We start from the raw sequence: 22,013 nt of genomic DNA, 5'->3' as shown, positions 1-22,013 counted from the left end.
CTTCAGGGATAAGGTTCAGATGCAAAAACGGGGTGTGGGAGAAATTATATAAAGTATATTTCCTTTTGCACCAGGTGGCAGATAGGAAGGCTGTGAGCTTCACTGGTCTGAACGTTAACCAAGCCTGCCCTTTTGCACTCTGCCACTGTCACCAGCTCCTTCAGAAGTAAAGGATCAAAAGTAAATAGTATCCTTTTCTGCTGATCACACCACCAAGCACATGCAGTTTTCAGATTCGAGGGGTTGTGCATTAGTTTCTTTGAATGCCTTTAAAAGCAACCTGGTATCATCTGCCCAGAAGAGAGCAGCATTGATACCCTGGTAAGGACAACCAAGGTATTATCTCTTGCCAGACAGTGAGCTAGCTCATATTATCAGACAAAATATAGGGATCCAATTATTGTGCTGAAATTTAGGAATTATTTCTATTTATCAATTAATAACCTAAGCATTCTTAATGGGAGCTTTTGTGTGTAACAGGCATAAACCTGAATCACCCACACAATTGTGTTCGTGTTAAGGCAACAGAAACTGTTCATAACATTTGAGGCTTGAGTAAAAGTACACTGTGCTATAGACAAGGCTACCCTTGATGCACTGCAGATGTACCTTAACTAATCACAGAAACAATCTGCTGTTTGCAGGGAATTTTTGATGGATCCATTTTGAAGGGCATATGCACTTAAGAGCCTGATGTTGACAGATGAAGTGTAACTCTGTTACCTAAAAAGCCTGTGGCTTCAAAATTTAGAGGAGAAGACGATATTCTGCCTAACTGAGGCTTCCTTCTTTTCTTCCGTGGGACAACATTGCCTCCTATTCACACCTCTGCCAAGGATTTTCTGTGAGACTGTGACCATCTCGCTGGGGCAGAGCTGTTTGCTGAGCGTGCCTCTGCCTACGCTCTGCCAAGGCAACGCTGGCGGCGAGTCAAGCGCAGCTTGGCACGGGCCCCGGCCGGCTCTCCCCGGGCTGGGCTGCAATCACGCTCCAGTTCTGCCAGTACCCGAGCGCGTTCGTGATGCCGCACAGTAATTCGGGCAGGACCCTGCTCCTGCAGGAGAAGCCCTATGAGCGGTGAAGCACAGAATTCCCTCCCCCAGCGCACAAAAACGTAATAGTTATATTTTGCTGAACAATCACAAATTTTCACAGCACTGCAATGGCAATCAAATCAAGTACAAACCTCTTTATTTTTTTTCCTTGCCATTGGAGCCGAACTACTTTTACGTTTCTGTGTGGGTGACTGCCTGTGATCCCGCAGAGGGGAGGTAGCTTTCTTGAAGAGTGTGCTGGAGCAACTGTTGATCTCCCTTGTGAAATCCCATCTGTTGTCTGCAGCAGCTCTTACTTGCTGGCTGAACAAGATAATGTTTCCCAAGCAGTAGCTGTAATTTTCCAAGCACTTTGCTGGGTGCAAAGTCAGAACTTGATTCGAAAAAGGACAAGCAGGGATATAATTTTGCACTCTCCCTTCTGTTTTGCAGTGTGTTATGAATTAAGCTGTTGGCAGTCAGGTAGGGCTGAGTCCTTGTGGGCTTCAGGCTTTTTTTGAGACCTCTAAAGATGAAGAACAGTGGGCTAATTTTAGAGGTGGATTCTGGAAATGGGGAAGCCAATTTTTTTTGGTATAATTTTGTGTATTATTAATCCACATTTTTTTACAATCTGCCATTTATTATTTAAATAATATCTAAATGAATGTTAGTTTATGGTGAAAACTAATCAGCAGGAGCTAAAGCTGGCAATATTGCAGTGTATTAGAAAAAGGTTCTTCCCCCAGAGGGTGGTTGGGCACTGGAACAGGCTGCCCAGGGAAGCGGTCACAGCACCAAGCCTGACAGAGTTCAAGTAGCGTTTGGACAATGCTCTCGGGCACTTGGTGTGACCCTTGGGGTGTCCTCTGCAGGGTCAGGAGCTGGGCTTTGATGATCCTTGAGGGTCCATTTCAACTCAGAATATTCTGTGATTCTGACCGTAATGAATAATTTTAGGAAATTAAAAAGAAAATTGTGACGATTTGGGGGAAAACCCCATAAATAATAACGCAACCAGCTCTTCTTCGTGGTTATGGGGAAATTCCTTCGGTTTGAAGAGCTGTACCTGAAATCACTCTCCCCCCGTATTAGTGAGACATTTCCCTCGTGCTGAAACATTTGTATTTGTTTTCTCCAAGATGTGAGCGAAATGTGAAATACACAAATCTAAATCGCGATCGGCAGCAGACGCGCCTCTCCCTGACGGGCCGGCCGGCCAGGGGAGGCGGCCCGGCCCCGCGGGCGCGGAGCTGCCCTGCCCTGCCCTGCCCTGCCCTGCCCGGCTCGGTGGCGGCCCGGGCACGGGGCGGGCCCGGCGGCCGCCCCCGCCCCTCGCAGGGCGGCTGAGAGTTGAGCTGGGGAGCCGGAGCTCCGCGCGGGGCTGCGGCCGCGGCGCTGCTCGGCCTGGGGAGCGCCCGCCCGCCGGGCGCCAGCGGGGTGGCCGATGGCGAGGCGAGAGGACGGGCGGGACTGGGCGTACAGGTAGGGCTGCCGACAGGGCTGGGCTCGGACCGCGCCAGCCGTGCAGGGAGGGCGAGCTGTGCCTCCCCGAGCACTCGGAGCCGGCCCTGCCGGGGTGCTGCGGCCGGGGGAAGCCCCACGGACCGGCCCAGGCGCGGCTGGTGGCTGAGGGCACCGAGCGGCCGCCGCAACCTTCCCTGCCCGAGGGCAGCCGGGGAAGGTGGCTTCCCTGAAACTCTGCGTCCTCACTCTTTGTTTTCCCTTTCTACCTTAGGAATGGAGTGGAGCATGAAATTAATCTGTACTTGCTGCCTGGGCAGTCGCAGTCGTAAATAAGAGATGTGTGTTCATGGACGTGTGAGGGGGTTTTTTGTATGTGTGTGTTTTCATGTTCTGTGTCTTCAGAGCAATCTGTGTCGGGGGTCTCGGTGCTTTTTACACCTTTGGTTTTTGTGTCAGATTTGAGGAGTACCTGAATATTAAGGTGACTCTTCTAAGCAGCCAACAATGTAGTAACAATCTGAGGTCTGAATATTTAATTGTTCCTCATCTGATTCATGCTTTTCTACCTGTGACGCTCCCGTGAGCCAGTTTTCCCAAGGCTGTTCCAGTGCTGCTCCGTGGCCAAATTCCTTCACCATGAATGAAACAGGCAGTGTTTTGGGAAGTTAAACCCTCAAGTCTATCTTGAAACCTTGTCTGACTAGACAGATCCCTCTCCCTGTTTAACTTCTGTGAAGCCCATTAATGTCCTGTACTCAGGTGGTAATTGGCAGGTATAGAGCACCCTGGGAAGTTGCCATAAATATAATTTATCAAGGTGAGTTGATATGTTAAAACAAAATCAGCCATTCAGTTCTGATACTCTGTCAGTATTGTGCTGCCTGAGATAATGTGCTGAACATTGAACAACTGTAAAAGATAATAAAATAAGCATTTTGGTACTACATATGAAGAAGGTGGATTGACACAAGGATTTGTCTTTTTCCAAGTTGTATATTTTCATGAAGATAATTTCAGAAATTACCTATTTAAAAAATAATCTTTGTAACCTGTTACACTTGTACTTTCTGTTGTCATTTTTGTGCACAGAACTGTGTGGAAAGAGAGTTCAAGTCATATTCGAACTTTTGTGCTATACCTTATACTTTTCAACTGTTTGCTTGTATTGTGGTGAAAAATACCTCCCAGACTTTTATGTGGCCATAATTTTGTGTCAGTTTTGCACTCAATGGGTCCTTTGCTCCACAAACTCTGTACTTAAAAAAACAGTGAAATCTGTAAAACTGACTGAACAGTGCATGTTTAAATTAATTTACTTAAACAGTAAGTTTAAATGCTAAATGGAGTGTAACAGTTTGTGTAAAGTAGGTTTTCGTTGGGAGGAGGGAGTCTTGAGCTGCTTTTAGAAATAGCAACTGGAAGTTATTTAAAGCATACTTGCCTTTTTTTTTTTTCTCCAGCTGTAGGTATGTAGAAACATTATTACAGGAATTCTTTTTTTATTTTGCAGGGTTGATCCATATGGGTTTGAAAGGCCAGAAGACTTTGATTATGCATCCTATGAAGCATTCTTTTCCAGATACCTAGTGGTACTCACTAGAAGAGCAATAAAATGGTCCAAGCTCCTAAAGGGGAATAACAGTATACAGAAGAGTTTAAAAGGTGAGCTTCATGTCTTTTTATAGGTAAATGTGCATTATGTTGGGATCAACAGAAATGGTATTCAGTGGGTTTGTGTTTTTGAATGTTGAATACTATTTCTGTCTTCAAATGAAAACCAGTAGTATAAACAGTAATAGTGCATAAGCAAGTATGCTGTTGTTAGAGGGATTTGATTTAAACCTTCCAAAGGAGTAATCCTTCTTCAGCACATTAATATCTTGTTACATCTGTAACCCAGATATTATGGCCACTGGCACTGCAAGATACCGTTTTGCAGCTGTTTGCTGTATTGTACTCTGTACTCTCTTTAAAAAGACATGAGATTATGTAGAAGATGCTGTCTTGAACCCCAGGGATCAGGATGTTAGGGTTCTCAGTTGCTGTCTCTTTGACAGTTCTTAGGCTGCTGAGATTTTGCAGCTCTCCTTATCCTTCTTTTGTAAAATGACATTGAGCATGCAGCTAAAAAGGTGTGTACTAAGAACTGACGATGAATGCCTGAGGAAGCGAAGAAAGTAAGATTTATGCAGGGACTGATGCAACACTGTATCCATGCTGATGGAAGTGTTAATGTCTGCTTCAAAGAGCATGAAAACCTCTAGCAATGTTTTATCTTGCAAGAGATACAGGTGGAAATACAGAGAGAGAGTCAGAAGGTGTCAGGGAATCCTGTGAAACTAAAGGATGGGGTTTCCTCCCACTCTCTCCCTGGGTTATGTTTTCAAATAAGAATCTAAATTTTCCTGTTTGCTCTTAATGGTGATATTCAGGTTGCTTTCTCTTTGGGTGTCTTTTGGAGTTGGGCAGAGTTGTCTGTAAGTATGTTAAAGAAAAAGTGAGTGAAATTAAGCAAACGTTAATCAGACATTGACTGTAACACAGCTGAAGTATTCAGAGCTGTGCTCCAGGTACAGACTTTGGCTGGTGATTCTGATGGTTTTGTTGTTGTGGGGTTGTTGTTTTTTTTTTCCCTTGGCACCAGAAATGGGATGATAACTAGTGAGACATTTTAAATATAACAGTGTATTTTGTGTACAGATGTCTATTTCAATGGTGAGAAATTCCAGGAAATGTAGGCTTGAGCTGTAAAGATGCTTTTGTTTGGGGTGTCAAGTTTGAATGTAGTGATAACTTTGTGCCATTTTGAATTGGTGAGGATTTTGAGATTCTGCAGAACTTAGTCTTCTAGTTGTGGAAAAATAATCTCAGTTTCGATTCATACCCTTCTCTTAATGTGTGAGTGGTAACATTGGCAGCTTTTAGCAATTTCTGTGTGTTCATTTCATTTCTCTTTCTTTGTGTTCCCAGTTCTAGCATTTTAGAAACAGAGTGTTACTGTGATTGTACTAAAAGTGTGAATGCCTTTGGTCTTATTTTGGAGCCAAAACTTTGACCAAATATCTCAACTTGTCCACCAGGCTTCAGAATCAATGGTCATGCTGCCCCACTGGGCACATAATGGCAGCAGCCTTTAACGTGGCTTTAATTGTCTCCAGCAGGCTGCTCTTTGTGAAAACTGGGATTCTATAAATCCGCTGAGGGGACACAGGCAATTGCTCTGGACTGCGCAAGTCCTTGTGGGCTGGTGCCTCATCTTTGACATTACTGACTTTTGCTAAAGATACTTGGATTTGTAGGCTATGGATTCTCACATATACATGTAATTCCAGGGAGAGTGACAGGAATAACTACTGAGGAAATGTAGTCTTAGTGTAGATCCAGAGTTGTTACAAAAAGCTTCCTGCATTATCCTCAGCTGATACCTCAGAGGCGGAGAGTGAAAAGTTAACCTGTGCAATTACTGATTTTTAAATACTTTCCTTCTCATATCGTTATTAAGATTGAAGTCTGTGACATGCACATGGAATTGTGTAAGCAGGTGTGTGCTTTATCCTGCAAGATGATTATGCAGTGATTTCCTTGCAGGCAAATAGCAGAAGCTCTGCAGGTTATCCACTGAATTTCCCTCCTCCAGGACCTGACTTCATTGCTATGAAGCTTTGCTCAGGGCTGCTGGCTCTGCCATAAGCTAGAACTGCCTCTTACCCCCCCGAACGCAGTAGCTGTGAAACCACTGTTGTGTGTCCTGCTGTGAGTAGACATGTGAGAGGCAGTGTATGTGTGATAGCTCAGTAGTTCCACACCCATTTGTCTACACACAGAGAAGCTCATAATTCCTGCCCAGGCAAACAGGAAGAAGTGATGACTTGTGTTAATTTTCCAGTTTGGAAATGTGGCATGTTCACATGCTACTGAGTTTGCCTCATATCCAGGGTGGTTTGAATGGATGTAATTCTGTTCCACTATAAAGAAAAATAATTAGACTACATTTTAATAATGGTAATTAAGCAGTGTATCCTGTTGTTCTGTATTGCAGCCTGCTGGCAGGGTGGGTCATGGGGCTTTTGGATGACAGTTCCTTTCACTCATTCTCCAGTCTCTTCCTTTTTGTTATTTTTCTGCTATTTTGTTTCTCCCCCTACCCTTATCTTCACCTTGTTTCCACTGCACATGAGAGTTTATAGTCACTGTTTGTCACTTGCCTTCTTTCTCTCTCCTTCTCCCTCTGCCACTATTGAGATCCTCTTAATTTTTTATCTTGCTTCATTCAGCTCTGTCTTTATGGCACCAAAATACAGGTTTCTGCTCTGTTTTGTTTACAGGTGGGCAACAAACTGTCTGACATAATTGCTCAAAGTATCCTAATTCTGACCAAATTCATGCTACACAAAACAATTTGGCTCTTAGTGAATTTGTCAAAAGTGACCAGTAGCAGAAGACACTTTCTGGTCTTTGATAAAATACAGTGAAAGGGAAAAGTAAATTTATTAAACAATAGTTATAACAGGGGCACTTCTGTTCCAGCCCAGGGCTTAGTGGAAGGAAAGTCAGTTTGACTGGAACTTGAACATTTACAGCACTGATCTGCTCTGTTTCTTCTGTTATGTATTCATGAAATAAAGCTTTCAGTTCCTCGTATGCTGTTTGCAGCTCTTTTGTAGAATTTTTCTTCTAGGGCCCAAGTTTATTTCCTATTTCCTCAACATTCAACAGTAATCGTTAGTAACTGAAAAAGTAAAAGTGCAGATGCTTCTCAAAATCATGCTCTTCTAATATTTTTAAGATGAGATAATTTTTGATTTTAAATGTTGGTGGTTTTGGCTTTTTTTTTTGCTACATAAACTGAGTCTATGATGTAGAGTGAAACAATGTTAATGGGGGAAAAAGGTAATACAACACTTATCTTGAAGCATAAGTCTCCAAAATTCTCATATTCTACCATCAAACAAGGACAGGCAGGTTTAAGTGACTTGTTTTTACATCTTGTTACTATAAGTAACGTACAGTATTAGAAAAATGTTATTTTCTTCATACTTTTCTCTTGAAGTTACTTTGGGTATTTATCATCACTTTTAGACTCCTACCCTATCAGGTAGCTGTTTTTTCTTGTAACAAGGAAAACACATTCATAAAGTGTGACTCTAAACTTGTGAAACTGGCAGTAAGTGTCAGAGGAAATTGAATTATTAAGAGTGGGGGAGGGTTTCATAAAAATTGATGTTTAATATTTTGTTAATGAACAGAGGCAAAAATTTTACATAAAGATATTTCTTACCTATGTATGTTCTAGAATTTTACTCGGGGCTTGGGGGTATTCAACAGTTCTACTTTTGAGGTCAAGCAACTGGCATTGGATGTGTGGGTGGAGACCCATGCATGATCTGGCTTCATCTGGGAAAGCTTCTTAGATGTTACAGTGGGAGGATATTCTGCAGTGTCAACTGTTGTTGTGGGTTTCTTCGTTCCCAAGGATAATGTGGAAGAGAGCCTATACATACATATTTGTATGAACACAATTCTGTGTATAGAAGATGATATATCTGTATCTATGTATATATATATATATAAGTGATATGTATTAAATTGCGACTGTCCTTCTTTTCAAAACTACTTTGCTGCTTCTGAATGCAAGTATTATTAATGGTGTCAGGAGAAAAAGCACAATGTAAAGGGCTTTTGCATTCCTCAGGGAATGAGAGAGCTGGGTCAGTAGTCACTTGGGGTGATACAAGCCCCTGGCTGTCAATTGCCATGCAAATGATGACACTGAGGAATGATGAGTGTGTGCTGTGCTGCAGGCTGCTTTCCCCTTTTGCCACTGTCAAAGGCTTGTCCATGCTTCTCTTGGATTTGATGTGTATTGTTGGATATCGATGTTGGCTATGCTTCCAGAATTTAAAATTGTTCCAGAAAAAAATACCATTTGGATTATGTGTTAAAATATGATAATCCAGTATTTTAGCCAGTAAGTTTGTTTCTAGGCTCATCTGAGTGTCTCTTGTTAACCTAAATGGGACTGGTTCTTGATGCTCATTCCTGTATTTGCTATGTCAATTTATAGGATTTCTTGAGCATTAGAGTTCAAAACTTCGTAAAAGAGATGAAGCAGGGATTATTAAACCACCATGGAAACAAGTAAATTATTTCCAGTCTAAAAGAAGATTGTAATTAAGGTGCTTTACAGCTAGAACTGTAGAGACTGTAGCCTGTAGTATAAATCCTCATTGAAAAGTGAAACAAAAACTGTACTCTAAAGACCAGGTATTTATTACAAATATGTTTCTTTGAGAGAAAACACCAGATTTTAGGTGGGTGAAATAGTCATTATGTGCATGTTTATGTTGGGTGATGCTGGGGAAGCAGCTTTGGGTCCTAAAGGATAGCAGTTCTAATTAGGTGGAATGTATTTAGAAGGTGCCTGGCTGAGTTGTACAACCTTGCTTCACTCTGCTGTTTTTAAGGCCTTTAATTTAGGCAGTATTTATTACAGAACTATGTGATTGAATAAAACCTGGCTAGGTAGTGATATTGTGTGTGGGTGGAATAAAATTCTCCACTTGGATTTGAGTCCCATAAAATGTAGAGAGGAGAAGTTGATGCTTTTATTGATACAACCTGATTCATTTAGTAAGAAATGTCTGTTTCATTTGTCATTTTCTTCTCCCCCCAAAAAAGGAGAAGAATCTCAAACATTCAGCTGTCTTTTTGGGTCAGGAAAGGTAAGCTGATTTAGGATTATATACCCATAAACAGCATTGACTCCTTATTAATATTTTTCATACCATTCCCAGGAGGAAGCTGCTTTCATTGCCAGTAGCCTGATGCTTCTTCCTGTAATCTTGCATCATAGTTATTTACACTGAATCATCTGCTTAAAAAAAACCATAAAGCACACCCTAATGATGAAAATTATGCAGGGGATAAGAGCTACTTTAGATTGGAAAAGACTTCCCCGGTTATTCTAGGGAAAATCATCTGCTGTTCGCTCACATCTCCAGTTCTTCCAGGGCTCATTTAGATAGGAGGCACGTATTTAATATTCCTCAGTTTCTGCTGTATTTCAGTGGTCAGGTGCTAAGCTGAAGCCCTAGGGTTATGTTAACATGGCCATTGATGTTAGAGCTGAATGGGCAGAGCCATCATGTCAGAGGCCACTGGTGATGTAGGAAAAGTCAAGTCAGTGCTTATCTGAATGAAAAAGGACAAAGATCAAGGGGGAGCTTTGCTGTTCGTATCTCCATCCAGAAAGGCAGAAGAAGAGGAAAGGATTAAAAATTCTAACAAGGGAAGTGAGGACGGAGTAAAACCTGAGTCTGGAGATCTGGCGGGGAGTCTGAATGACAAGAACTTCGGAGTGAATCTAAAATATACTATGCGGCTGAGAAGTAAATGCTTATCCTAAATGGTAGCATAGGAGAGAAAACAATCTCTAGTCAAGAGTTTTCCTATGATTTCTTAACTTTAGGTTGCTCATTTAAAAAAGAGTTATACAGCTGGTATTTTTCATTTATTTAAAAAATGAACAAGCAAAACCAAACTTCTTGTCTTGCAGTGAAGAGATATATCAGGAAAGGCATCCCCAATGAACACCGTGCATTGATCTGGATGATTGTGAGTGGGGCCCAAGCAAACATGGAACAAAACCCTGGGTATTACCAGAGACTGCTTGAAGGAGAGAAGAATGACAAGCTGCTTGAAGCAATCAAAACAGGTTATTCTCTTGATAATGCTGTTTATCTGTATTTATCCATCCTATGTCCTTAAGTGTTAGAGATAAAGTTATGTCATGGAAAACTTAGTATTTCTGTAGTAGTGGTTTAAGTGCTGAATTAACACTTAAATTGGATTAGTCGTAAGCTCTTCAACAGCACAGATCTTTCCAGGTTCATCATGTGGTTAAAAGCATTAAGGAATGTTTTTAAGAAAGATGAGAAATTATTTGTGAAGGAATAAACTAGAAAACATTATAGTGTCATCTAAGTGAAGAGTTGTATCTTTGAGCCATGACACCTACCTTTGAGTCTGTTTCTCCTTAGTTCTGTCCCACAGGCCACTGGAGAAGCAGCAGGGGTGGTTGAAGATGTGGTATAGAGGTCTATATGAGGCAGGTGAAGTATGCTAGGATTTCAGGTTGAGTAAAAAGACTGCTAAGAAAGAGCTGTTGATAGATTTATATGAATTATAAATGGTGCGAAGATGGTGAATGAGGAACAATTGTTATTTGTTTCTTGTAACATAAGAACCAAGGACACTAAATGAAATGTGCCATGCTGCAGGTTTAGAAGAGTTGTGGCACTTGTTATTGTGCTGCAGAGTTTAGAAGTATGAACTGGTTTAAAAAGGAATTTGCTAAACTGACAGGTGGGGGAATCCACTTGATGCATGAAATATTAAACACTAAATGTAAATCCCTGGGAGAAGTGTACCCCTGCTCTACTGATCCATTTTCATGTGTGCTTTCTGTGAGCATTGATCAGTGGTCAATACTGATGACAGGGTATAAGGGCAGTGAGACCTTGGGCTGGCCCACTGGGAGAAAAAAGAGGCAGTAGGTGAGGACAAACAAGTAGGAGTTTGGTGTAACTGATACTTGTCCTGAAACCTGCAACAGCAGAGCCTTTGTGGCGAAGCTGATATTGGCTGAATTGCTCAATTAAAAAGTCAAGAGGTTGGGCTCTGCTCTGGAACAATGCTGAGGTTATTTGGTTAGAAAGGTAGGTTGTCTTTTTCCTCTTGCAAAAAACTCAGGTACCTAAAGTTTAGGCTTTATAGATTTTTATTCGAGTTGAATAAGCATCTAAACACTTGGCTTATGCAGAGTTTCTTCTTTGCCTTTCCCCTCAACAGCAGTACTTTTGGGACTACATGGGACTATGGGCTTTTGGGACTTTGGGATTTTGGGACTACATGCCTTAGTAAGGTGTGTTGGAGCATTAACTTCATGTTCCTATGAATATGGAGACTAGCCAGAAATCTGCAGGCTTATATCCTGCTCAGAACTTGAAACAGTAGAGCTCTTACTATGAATAAAGAGGGAGCTAGTAAGATGACTTTCTAAAGCCTGCCTTGGTAAGGGTCTGGAGAAGCATCAAACTATTCAACTAGGGTAAAATTTCTGCAAGAGAGTTGAAAACAACTTTTTTCCAGTACTAGACAAAGACATGAAGGATCAGTAGGTGGCTTTCCACACAGGTTAAAATGAAATAAAAATATTTTTCTGGGGGAAGGAAAAATACTGGGTAATGATAAAGATCCCTTTGTGAACTATGGACGAAATAAAGTTTTGGAAGGGTTACTGCATTGATTGGAAAACTGTAGAAGAGAAAATTAACATGGAGCAAGTGAGGGAAAAGAAGAATGGCTTGGAAGACTTTATTGGAGGGGAAAAAATGAAATTAAGACCTCAGACACTCCAATGGTAGATTTTCCTTCAGAAAGGAAGAACTAGTGTGGCCGTAGGAGAGATGAAAGGAACAAAGTACTTAAGGTGAATGTAAACTTTGTGGTTAGTGTGTTTAATGAACTCGTGCTCCTGTTCACTGCACATTTTATAGTGGGCTTTGGCTGAGGACTCTTTCAGTGTGAATTGGTGCCTTTCATTATGTTTTTTCAAGTGTTGTTTTCCCATTACTGTAGTTTTTTTTAATAGTAGACCAAGGTAAGATGTGGAATCGTACTACTGTTGCTTTCATGTTTGCAGTTTCCAGAATTTTCAGGCAACTGTGCTGTGTTCATTGCCACAGTCTAGCTGTAAAGTTACAGCCCAGCACAATGCTGGGGTTTATAAACAAGAGAACAGCAATCACACTTTTTTCCAGGGGGAGGGGCAGGAGGACAAGGCCAACCAAAGACTTTATTTCAAATTCAATTTAAAATGTGTATGAGTCTCTGTGTCCTGTTTCTTTTACATGCCCAGAAGCTGCAAACAATTTTTAAGTATGGAACTTTTTTTCATATGGGAAAGTCTTTAATGGGTATAATCAGGTTAAAAAGGGCAGGTAGATTGTGTCAAGAAATGGTCTAATCTTTAAAGAAAAATCTGACTAGTAATAGCAACAGAAGTCTTTCAGCTAATTAAATCTGTAATCTGTTCTTTCACCATTTTTGCCCTTTAATTTCCTGATTCTGAACTGATGAACTTTATTGCTGACTTTATTTAATATGCTATTTGTGGTTTGAACTTTTTTTTTTAAGAAAAATGTCGGAGAGAACAGGCTTCTTACTCTAACCATTAAAAAAAGAGCTTAAAGAATCCAGGTCTCTAAATTTTCGTGTCTTAGTTTACGTACACATTTAGAAGGGCATGCATTCCAACTACACTTTGTTTTTCATGCCCTATTATAGTCAAGTTTAGTAGCACAAATGATGATGTAAGATAAAAAGTGGCTGTCCTCCTAATGCAGAGGCTACATGCTGGGTATGGAAAGACTGGAGTATAAGTTGTAGCTTCCTTGGAGTAAGCTCCCCTTAGGCTGGCCATTGAATTTTGGAGTATGCCTGCAAGTCCTCAGGCACGTACATGCAGCTAATCCGTGCTTACACTCTTGTATTTCATGAGGAGGAGTTGTAGGTGCTGTGAAACCCAGGGTTTGATCTTTATCAGTCAGTCCCAGAGCCTGTGCTGTGCCGTGTGACAGCTGGCATAAGGATCTGACTGAGGATTGGATGGTGGTTGTAGGATCTTAATTGAGTTTATGATGGGTTCAGAAAAGTAATTCAAACAATGGTCATTGTCATTTCACTGGAGACAGGGAATATTTTACTATCAAAGCACTAAGAAGCTTCTCTGAATGTTAAACTGTTAGTGGAAGTTGGGAATTTTCAGGTGAGTTTAAAGCATTTAACCATTCGAGAGGAAGGGGAAGAGCAGTGCCAGCTCTTGTGGCTCTCTGTAAGAGGAGCCCTATCAGGTCATATTCAAACTGCTGCCTCATCTGGTCTTTCGTCTATCAGAACAGCTAAAGGGGGAACTGGAGGACTTCCTCAGAATGTTTTTCCTAGTCTCCAGTCATCTGAGGTTTGGAGAGTTGCCAAGACATATGCTGCATGTTTGTACCTAATAATGCTGGATGGGAAAAAATTCACAAAAACCCTTCTGGTTGCTCCTTTTTCATTTTGTTTACTTTGCTTATGATTTTGCAGATTTGTGCTGTCTCAATGCTGTTAAGCATCTCCCTCCAAACTAAGGAGCTCTAATCCACCTGGGTTTGTGCTATATATGGTAGCCATTTTGTATCTGTGGTCTTCCTTGCTGCCATTCTTTCCTGCAATTTCTCTAATTCTAGTGTCATCTTTTGGGGATGAAGGGGACTGGAATTTATGCACGTGCTTTTCGGATTTATACAGTGGCAATATTGTAAAAAACCCTAACTCTGTTGGCTTTCTTGATTGCTGAAAGCTCTTGAGCTGTTACTTGTTAGTGGGGGTTGTCAGGCTCAATTTTTCTGACTTTAGTTAATAACAAACTTGGCCTTAACTTAAAACAAGCAAACCCCCCAAGCCTCCAAAATAATTTATAGTTCCAGGTGTTGCAGGGGAAAGCTTGAACTTTTGAATTCTGGATATGCAGTGGAGTTTTTGAATGCTTGTAGTTGGCAGATGAGGTGAATTTTTGCTCTGCTTTCTACTATGTAAAAAAAGAAAAAATTACCTGCCTTGAAGCTCTTCAGAGCAGATGCACATCACAGATGTAGGAGTAGCAAAGAAGTGGCCATAAGTGGAGTAGAATATATTAGTTATAAAAATACTTGTGTAATTTACTGACCACCTGTGTCTCATAGTGAGAAGCACCTGGATATGAAAGTAAAAGTGCCATGGTTTAGGAAATGTATTCTCCAATTTAGCACTCCCTCTAAAACCACATGCTGGTCCCTCTCCCCCCTCCAGTTGGAGGGACAAAAGGCGAAGATCATGGGTTGAGATAAGAACAATTTACTGGAAACAGCAATGAGATATGAAAACAAACAGTAACAGCAACAATATTAATAACAAAAGGTATACAAAACAATTCACACAGAAAGAAAGCACACGATAAAAGACAATACCTCTGCCACTTTCTCAACTGAATGGGAACCCCTTCTCCCTGGAAGAGAGTCCCTTTCCCACCCCCTGGCAGTGATGAGGTGGTATAGAGCAACCTCCAGGCCCTATAGCCACACCCCCTCCCAGCTACTGCAGAAATTAACCCTATTGTGGCTAGAATCAGGACAAAAAGGAAGGATGAGATAGCAAGGTGAAGAAGGTTGTCCTGTAGATGCCTGACCTTTGAAGTACCCTAAGTAGGAAAAGCACGAGACTGGTTCCAAAAGCATTGGTTTTCTGGACTGCGCTTTCAAATCTCTTTGCTCCAGAAATAACATCAATGACTCTGATTCGTGGTACCGAAATAGACATCTGTTTTATAAACTGAGGCTAATGTGTTCTGCCTTTGTTTATGTTACTGAGTGAGGTAGAAATACTGCAGACCCATGAGAGGGAAGAAAGAAGCCAATGGTCTTCTCATGGTTCCTGCACAGAGATGAATCAGCAGGAAAGCTTTTGGTTGGTTTTGTTTCACAGCAGCATAAAACTGCCACCTCTGAGTGCTGAAAGATTGTCTAAAAAAATTCTGTTGGGATTTAATCTAAATTTACTACAAAAGAGTAGTTAATCTTTTCATTGTGGCCTTCTTCCTGATTCTGTGCTCCCATACCTAGTTTATTTATAAGCAGATCTGCACATAATGACAAGATAGTCATAATTTTGGGATTTATTTAGCAGTGTAAGATTCTAATGTTCATTTTGCTGCTTGAAAAGAATCCCGATTTTTTTTTTTCCCCCCAAACTGGACCAGTTTGAAGCTGTGTTCCTTTGGACAGTAATGTCCGTTAAGAACGAAGCAGATTAATGGACAGTAGGTCAGAGGGTAGGCTGTGCAGAGCATGAGAAGGAAGTATTTGGATGTCTCCCCTGGAATAGATGTATTAAAGTGGATATAAGCAGTGAAGCCAAATGAACAGCTCTTGCCTACTCCTGCCATTTGCCTCAAGTAATCTCTGACCCTCATCTTTTAGTATGATAAAATGTATTGGCTTGTGTGTGCCTGTGGAGTGGGTTGAGTTCCCTCACCTTGAGCTAGAGGAGCCTTAGAACTGGAGGAAGAGGGAGAGCATGCAAATGGAGCAGAAAGGGTAGGATGGAGAGGGAATGGGACCCTCTGCTCTTGGGCTCAAAGTAATAGTCTGGCACAAGGACCATGCCCTATATCTTCTATTAAGAGTAAAGTCTTTTAGCTCTTGTATCTTGTTTTTTCTCTCCATCCCCTTCCCCTAAACTAAAATACTGTTACTAAATAAAAGAAAGTTTAAAATCCTTCATAAAACTAGGGAAGGCTTCCACCAGTCCTTGTAGGAAAAAAGTGCTCTCCAATCAGAAAACAAGTTGCAGCTGATTCTCTCAATTTCAGGTTGTGAAGTTACAGATGAGTTCAGTGTGAGTAGTCCCTGCTTTGTATGTGATGGACTTTTCTTACTTCCCGCTCACCTTTGCATAGCTGAGAAGAGCCATGGCCAAAATTCAGCATTAATCTTTTCTGTAACATTCAGCATATACTTTAATAAAGAATAAATTTTGATTATGCAAATACTATGCTGCATTCCTACCAAGAAGAAACAAAAGAAATTTGTTTATCCTGTAACTGTCTGTTGTTCAGGTCCTCTTTTTCCTTGTGGTTTTTTTCCATTCACATGAGAGGTGAAATGAAATATTTTCCTGGTAATGATTTGTTCACTTTAAAAGGAAGAAATAGTGATTAGTATGATAACTTCTTAATGCATGTGACTTCCACTACACTGCTCGTGATTTTGGGGAGCTTTCTTCCTTTGGTTGCTTACAGCTGAACTTTGTGTCAAAGCTGTAACAGACTTCTTCCTTTGTGCCGGAAAAGGCTGATAAAAAGTGATAATTCTTAGGACATGAAGATCTGTACAGAGGTGCTGTTATTGAAGTTTGGTTTTAACTTTAACCCAATTTGTTATTGTTAAATATAACCCAAGAAACTACTCATATTTTATTAATAACTCTTGGGTTTGGAAAATCTGCAAAGTTACTTTTAGACATTTAAGTTGGAGAGAAAATTTCTGTTTAAAAATCAGATGCACAAGTCTGGACTAGTGACCTTGGGTTCTTTCTTTATGGAGTGAAGCAAGCCAAAAATTAACTCTGCCAGTTTCTTTCCAACAACTATGGGCTGGTTTGGGGTAACTAGATCAAACTTGCATGACTAATTTTTAGACCTTTGTAAGGAGAGATGAGTCCTACTGTTAGTGTTTGGTCTGAAAGAAATTGATGGTTGGAAATGTCAGTAATTGCATATTCCTTACTTGGTTAAGGATTGAGCTTGAAGCATGTGGGAATGTGCTCTGCTGCTTGGTTTTCAGAAATCACTCCCACTCTCAATCTTGCACCAGTGAAGACACAACTCCTCTCATGATCACATCATGGAGAAACTTAAATTTTTAAAAGTGATTTTTAAGTGGAAGTTGGCAGCTGTGGGAACGGGTCTGGGTTTTTTTGGCTGTTACTGTTTGGTAGAAGTTCACTGAGTAAAGTCAATTGAAAGTTCATCTGATTTGTTATGAGAATATGCTTTTCCTAGAGGCACAACTCATTTCATGCCACTTGACTTGATACATTTGGCATGTCTTGTGTCTGTCGGTCTAAATACCTGGTTTGCTTTCATTTAAGCCTTTGCAGTCAGACATGGAGGGAGTCCAATCTGCAGGAAAATTTCTTTAGGCCTGCTTGAAATTGGTTTCTGTATACTAATGTCTTGGTTTGAAAGACAGGTGTCTGCCAAGGAAGGCAGGAGTCTCCCTTGAAATGGAAGAGAAAAAAAAAATTAAAACCCCCTTCCCTCCAAATTATTATAATTTTGAAATTAAGGGGCTTTCAGGCAAAGATATGAGGAACAGGAATAACAGTTCTTTACTATTATATATCTATATGTGTATAACCAGTCAAACAAACAACAGTAACTATTGGCAGTAACAGCAATCACAAACCCAGTCCCAGCCCTCTCGGCTGTCAGGCCCTTTCCCCTCGGGTGCAGTTCCGCTCGCAGCCGGCAGGGGCGCTGGCGGCTCCCGGTGAGCAGGGCAGGTGCGATGGTTCCCCCGCGGCTGCAGGGGGCGCTCCGGAGCGAGCTCGGGGAGCACGCGGCACCGGTGCCCTGGGATCCCGGGAAGGGACGGAACAAAGGCTTCACAAACCCCTGGGCAGCCGATCCTGGTGTCCGGCCGGACCCTCGGGAACAGCAGGCTGGAGCGGCAGAGACGAGCACAAATCCCGGGTGGCAGACGAGATGGATCGAACTCTGGAGCTGCGGTGGGAGCCCCTGGAGGTCTGAGCAGGCAGGGCATGCGGGGCTACAACGTAGCGAAGGCTCCAAGCAACGGCGGGGGCAGGGCGGCCACAGCCCTGCTCCCATCGGGGCAGGGAAAGGCGGGCTTGGGAATCCCGGGGTTTCTCCGGTAGAAGGAAGGCAGCTGAAAAAGCAGAGTCTCCAGTGCTGACGAATTCCTTCCAGCCTCTCTCTCTGTCCAAACGCGGGAACTAACAGCTCACAAGCCCAGGTGAAAGAGAGTAGCCAGATGGACCCCTCCTCCTGTGGCCAGGTCTTGTTTTTCTTAAGCACCCAGTAATTTGTCCCCCTGGCAACATGTATGGGGAAAATTCTTTAAGAGAAAAAGAAAACAGAAGGAGAACTCCTAAAACCCCAACAACTAATAGGATTATTCTTTCTAGGAAGAGATTATCCTTGAATGCAAGTGCCCTTTTAGCCAAAACTGAGGTAAAGCTGTTTCTTAAGATTAATCCACCAAAACAACAGTTCAGTGAACCATAGTGAAGCTTCAGTTGTACTTCAGAAGACCTGTAAAAGTTTGTTTGGAAAGTGAGAGGGAACGGCTCTTAATTTTGGTCTTTTTCCCTTTTGTCTAGACATGAACAGAACATTTCCAGATAATGTAAAATTCCGCAAAACCGCTGATCCATGTTTGCAGCATGCACTCTACAATGTATTGGTAGCATATGGGAATCATAATAAAGCAGTAGGATATTGTCAGGTAGGTAATCATTGTTTTGTAAACAATGCTGCATTTCATGAGTGGTAACTGTTCTTGTCCATTTGAATGTGTTTTTTTAGAAGCACACCCACAAACTATTTCTGTTTTTAAACTGGCCCCAGGAGGGGAGGGAAGGGGGGGCTGTATGAATTGCTTCAGGCAAGTTCACATGTCCTGAGTTTCTCAGTGGCTGTTCTCATATGCCAGCTTGATCACTTTGGTTCCATTTGTCAGCTGCAACAGAAGTATTTTATCACACATGGTTGTATTAAGAGTAGTTGCTTTGGAGAGCAAGAGAAAGCAAGCCTGCCTTTCCCTCTTCCTCCCTCCTGCCATCTTCCCCCAAACAGTCCTTGGTATGTAGAAGGCATCATGAGATCTCAATTTCCTTTGTTTTCACTGTCACATTTTCCAAAGTACAGAGAGACCAGCATTAATGTGACATCATGTACTTCGGGGCTGGTAGCATTTATTTAGTGCCATCTCCCAATATAGATAACACAAGTAGGAAGAAAATTTCTTTGAAATTCAACCTGATACTGCTTTGATGGCAGCTCAGGAAAGCTTCTGTTGTCACTGTCAAGTACTGTAAAGTTTCCTGTGGGACACAAAGAAGATAAGTTGATTTCATGACAGTCTGACAGTCAAGAAAAAAAGCAGCCGTCCTTAAGGATCTTGAAGAAGCAGGAACTGCAAAATGTGTTTTCAGTTCACTTATTAAGTCCTCTCCTGTCTTGTCCCCTTCCTCAGCAAGAATATGTGTGCTAACATATAGCTTGTGTTAGTTGAGAAAGTTAGTGCAGTAAGTACAACTATTCCAAATTTGAAAGAATATGAACAGTATTTATTTAAATCTGGAGAGGAGAAGACTTAAAGGGACTTAAACCTACACTGAAGTCTCTAAAAAAAATTTTTTTTTCTTGTGTATCCCAACCAGTTTTAGTACAGAAATTATTTACTCCCATTCTTCAAAAGATGAGTGATATTTATGATTTTCAGTAATATGTATTTATTAAAATATAATTTTAATGTTTTGATAATAACAGAAGGGGTAGAATTATGAATACTCACTTTTGCCAAGTGTCAGGTTTCTGTATAGAGGCAGTTATACACAACATAACACAACTTCTAAACCATAGTAGCTTCTACATGTCCAATTGTTAATAAAATGTTTTGGTACCTTTACTGTTTAATGGACTAACGAAAGAAGAACACTTAAAAAAACTTTTGTGTGGATTCTTTGCACATCTGGTCTCCTCACAGGATCAGTGCTATTATATGTGTATATGGAGTACTAGAGATATTACGGAAGAAATATGTTTGTATGCAGCGTTTGGATGAGTTAAGCAGCAAAAACTTGTAAAAGCTGATGGGGCTGCAATGTTTTACTTAGTGTGTTTGGGTCAGACATTCTCCTCCTGCAGCCTCACTGTCTACCTGCAGGTGTGTTGTGTTGGTAGTGCTCATCTAATACAGCTGTGGCTGGGTTCTGATCAAAGCAGCTTTCAGTTGCACTGGGCTTTGGAATTTAAAAAAAAAAAAGGAAAATTGAAAGTATAGACTGCTAAGCTTTTTCTTTTAATTTTCTTCCCCTTGATCTTTGTTAATAATTCTTTTTAGCTGTTGTCATGCAGGTTTAGCAGGTTACTCAACCGATGGCCTTCATTACTAGAGTTGATTTAGTACGCACACTTTGTAGAGCTGTAGTAATTTAGCCCTTAATCAAAGGAAGTAAACTAGAAACTCTTAAGATAAGTGTATGCATCTCAAAACCCTTCTTTCTGTTTCAGGGCATGAACTTCATTGCTGGATACCTGATTCTTATAACAAAGAATGAAGAGGAGTCCTTTTGGTTGCTAGATGCTCTTATTGGAAGAATATTGCCTGGTATGTTAAAAACATAGTTTTATTCATATATTGGAGCTTGGCTTTTATCTTTGCATTCTTCTCCAGTTTCAGAGGCTTTAGATGTTAAAATGGGCTTGCCTGGACTAAAGGTTTTTTAGGTCCTGGAAACACAGGACAAAGACACAGCACACAGGCAAAATTTGTCAATATTTCATAGTCAGATTCCATCTTGAGGCAGTGGTTTATATGTATGTTAATATGCAGTCTTTCTTCTTACTCCCTACTTACACCTGTTATCTAGGTGTCTTCCTCTGTCACTGTGATGCTGGGGAACAGGGCTTGGGAAGGTGTCTAGGATTTGGCGCTTCTGGCTGCAGGGATGTCGCAGAAAGCACAGATGAAGCAGTGATTGCAGAGCAGAGCAAAGGTGGGAGATGTGCCCAGTTTGAGCACTGAGCCCGGAGCAGGAATTCCCAGTGGCTTGGCAGGACACAACATGAGCTTTCTGCAGAGCTTTTTGACAAGGTGGTGGTAGTTCCTGCTGTGTCCCTACTTCTGAGTGTCAACTTCTTGGACACTTTACACATTGTGATTTTGCAACAAAGCAGACAAATGTCAAAATCTGTGTCTGTATGGAAAGTTCTTGTTAAAGCTCAGTTACAATCCACAGTGATCTAGCCAGGCTGGTCAATAGAGTCCAGAGAGATATTCAGCTATTAAATTAGGAGAAATTAAGCTGTAGACAATATCTGCATCTGGTTTGTTCAGTAGCTCTCTGAGTTCCCTTGCCTGGTTCCCTCGGTTTGCAGGAGGTGTTTACACAATCAGCTTTGCCCTATGTATAAGCTGAACCTCACTGCACATGTGAGGTAGTTTAAAGCCAGAAGCAGACACCAGGCACATTTTTTACTCCTGTGAAATGCATTTAGGAATGTTTTTTCTTGGGATTTAATTATAGAAGGAGAATGGTTTCATCGTGAATTCCCAGTAGCATTGCACAGGACTAACTACAGATACACCTTTAATTTAGGTGGAAAGTCTAACTGGAAGACTAATAGAAAATGGAGGACTAATTCCTTATTGGCCTAGTTTTGCTTTTGCACAGATCTTTATCTCAAATGGTTGGAGGTGGAATTCAGTATTACACTGTCAACTAGGTACTGGTCAACGACATCGAGGTTGATTGATACTTTCATTTTTCCTTCTGTCCGTTCTTGTTTAAGATTAAACAAAAAGATATATAATTTTTGGTTCCCTATTGAATAGAAAGACCTTGAGAAATAAAGAAGAATAGCTGGAAGATTCTTTTCATGCTTTTGAATGCCTGTAAAAAATTATTTTACATGGAATACATCATATAGGAACTTGGATTTTCCTTGTGTGGAAAGGGTGGTTGGACTTTGTTTCCAGACTGAAAGAGTAGAGACAGGCAGGGAATGTTATGAATTGTTGAATCCGTCTGCAAATATTTGCCATTATGCAGCCTTGAAGTTTACTTTTAAGCTATAAAAATAGTCTAAAGAAATCAACTGTCTGTTGCTTTTGTTCAGCCTTGAGA

The 22,013-nt window shown here is 41.2% G+C and overlaps 1 protein-coding gene across 1 annotated transcript in view; it reads left to right on the top strand.

The window, feature by feature from the left end:
- The first annotated feature begins 2,406 nt into the window (after window positions 1-2,406).
- Window positions 2,407-22,013, top strand: part of GRTP1 (growth hormone regulated TBC protein 1) — a 36,321-nt gene continuing 16,714 nt past the window's right edge. The window contains exons 1-5 of the mRNA XM_042039148.1: window positions 2,407-2,519; window positions 4,012-4,163; window positions 10,057-10,215; window positions 18,483-18,607; window positions 20,398-20,494. Coding sequence (XP_041895082.1) covers window positions 2,482-2,519; window positions 4,012-4,163; window positions 10,057-10,215; window positions 18,483-18,607; window positions 20,398-20,494 — 571 coding nt within the window. The 5' untranslated portion in view covers window positions 2,407-2,481. The remainder of the gene's footprint in view (window positions 2,520-4,011; window positions 4,164-10,056; window positions 10,216-18,482; window positions 18,608-20,397; window positions 20,495-22,013) is intronic.

This window comes from Corvus kubaryi, unplaced genomic scaffold (assembly GCF_017639235.1).
Source record: "Corvus kubaryi isolate FWS band 111438036 unplaced genomic scaffold, C.kubaryi_AGA036_p1.0 133, whole genome shotgun sequence".
Classification (NCBI taxonomy): Eukaryota; Metazoa; Chordata; class Aves; order Passeriformes; family Corvidae; genus Corvus; species Corvus kubaryi.
The sequence above is the reverse complement of the archived record's forward strand: the minus strand, read 5'-3'. Positions and strand labels throughout refer to the sequence as shown.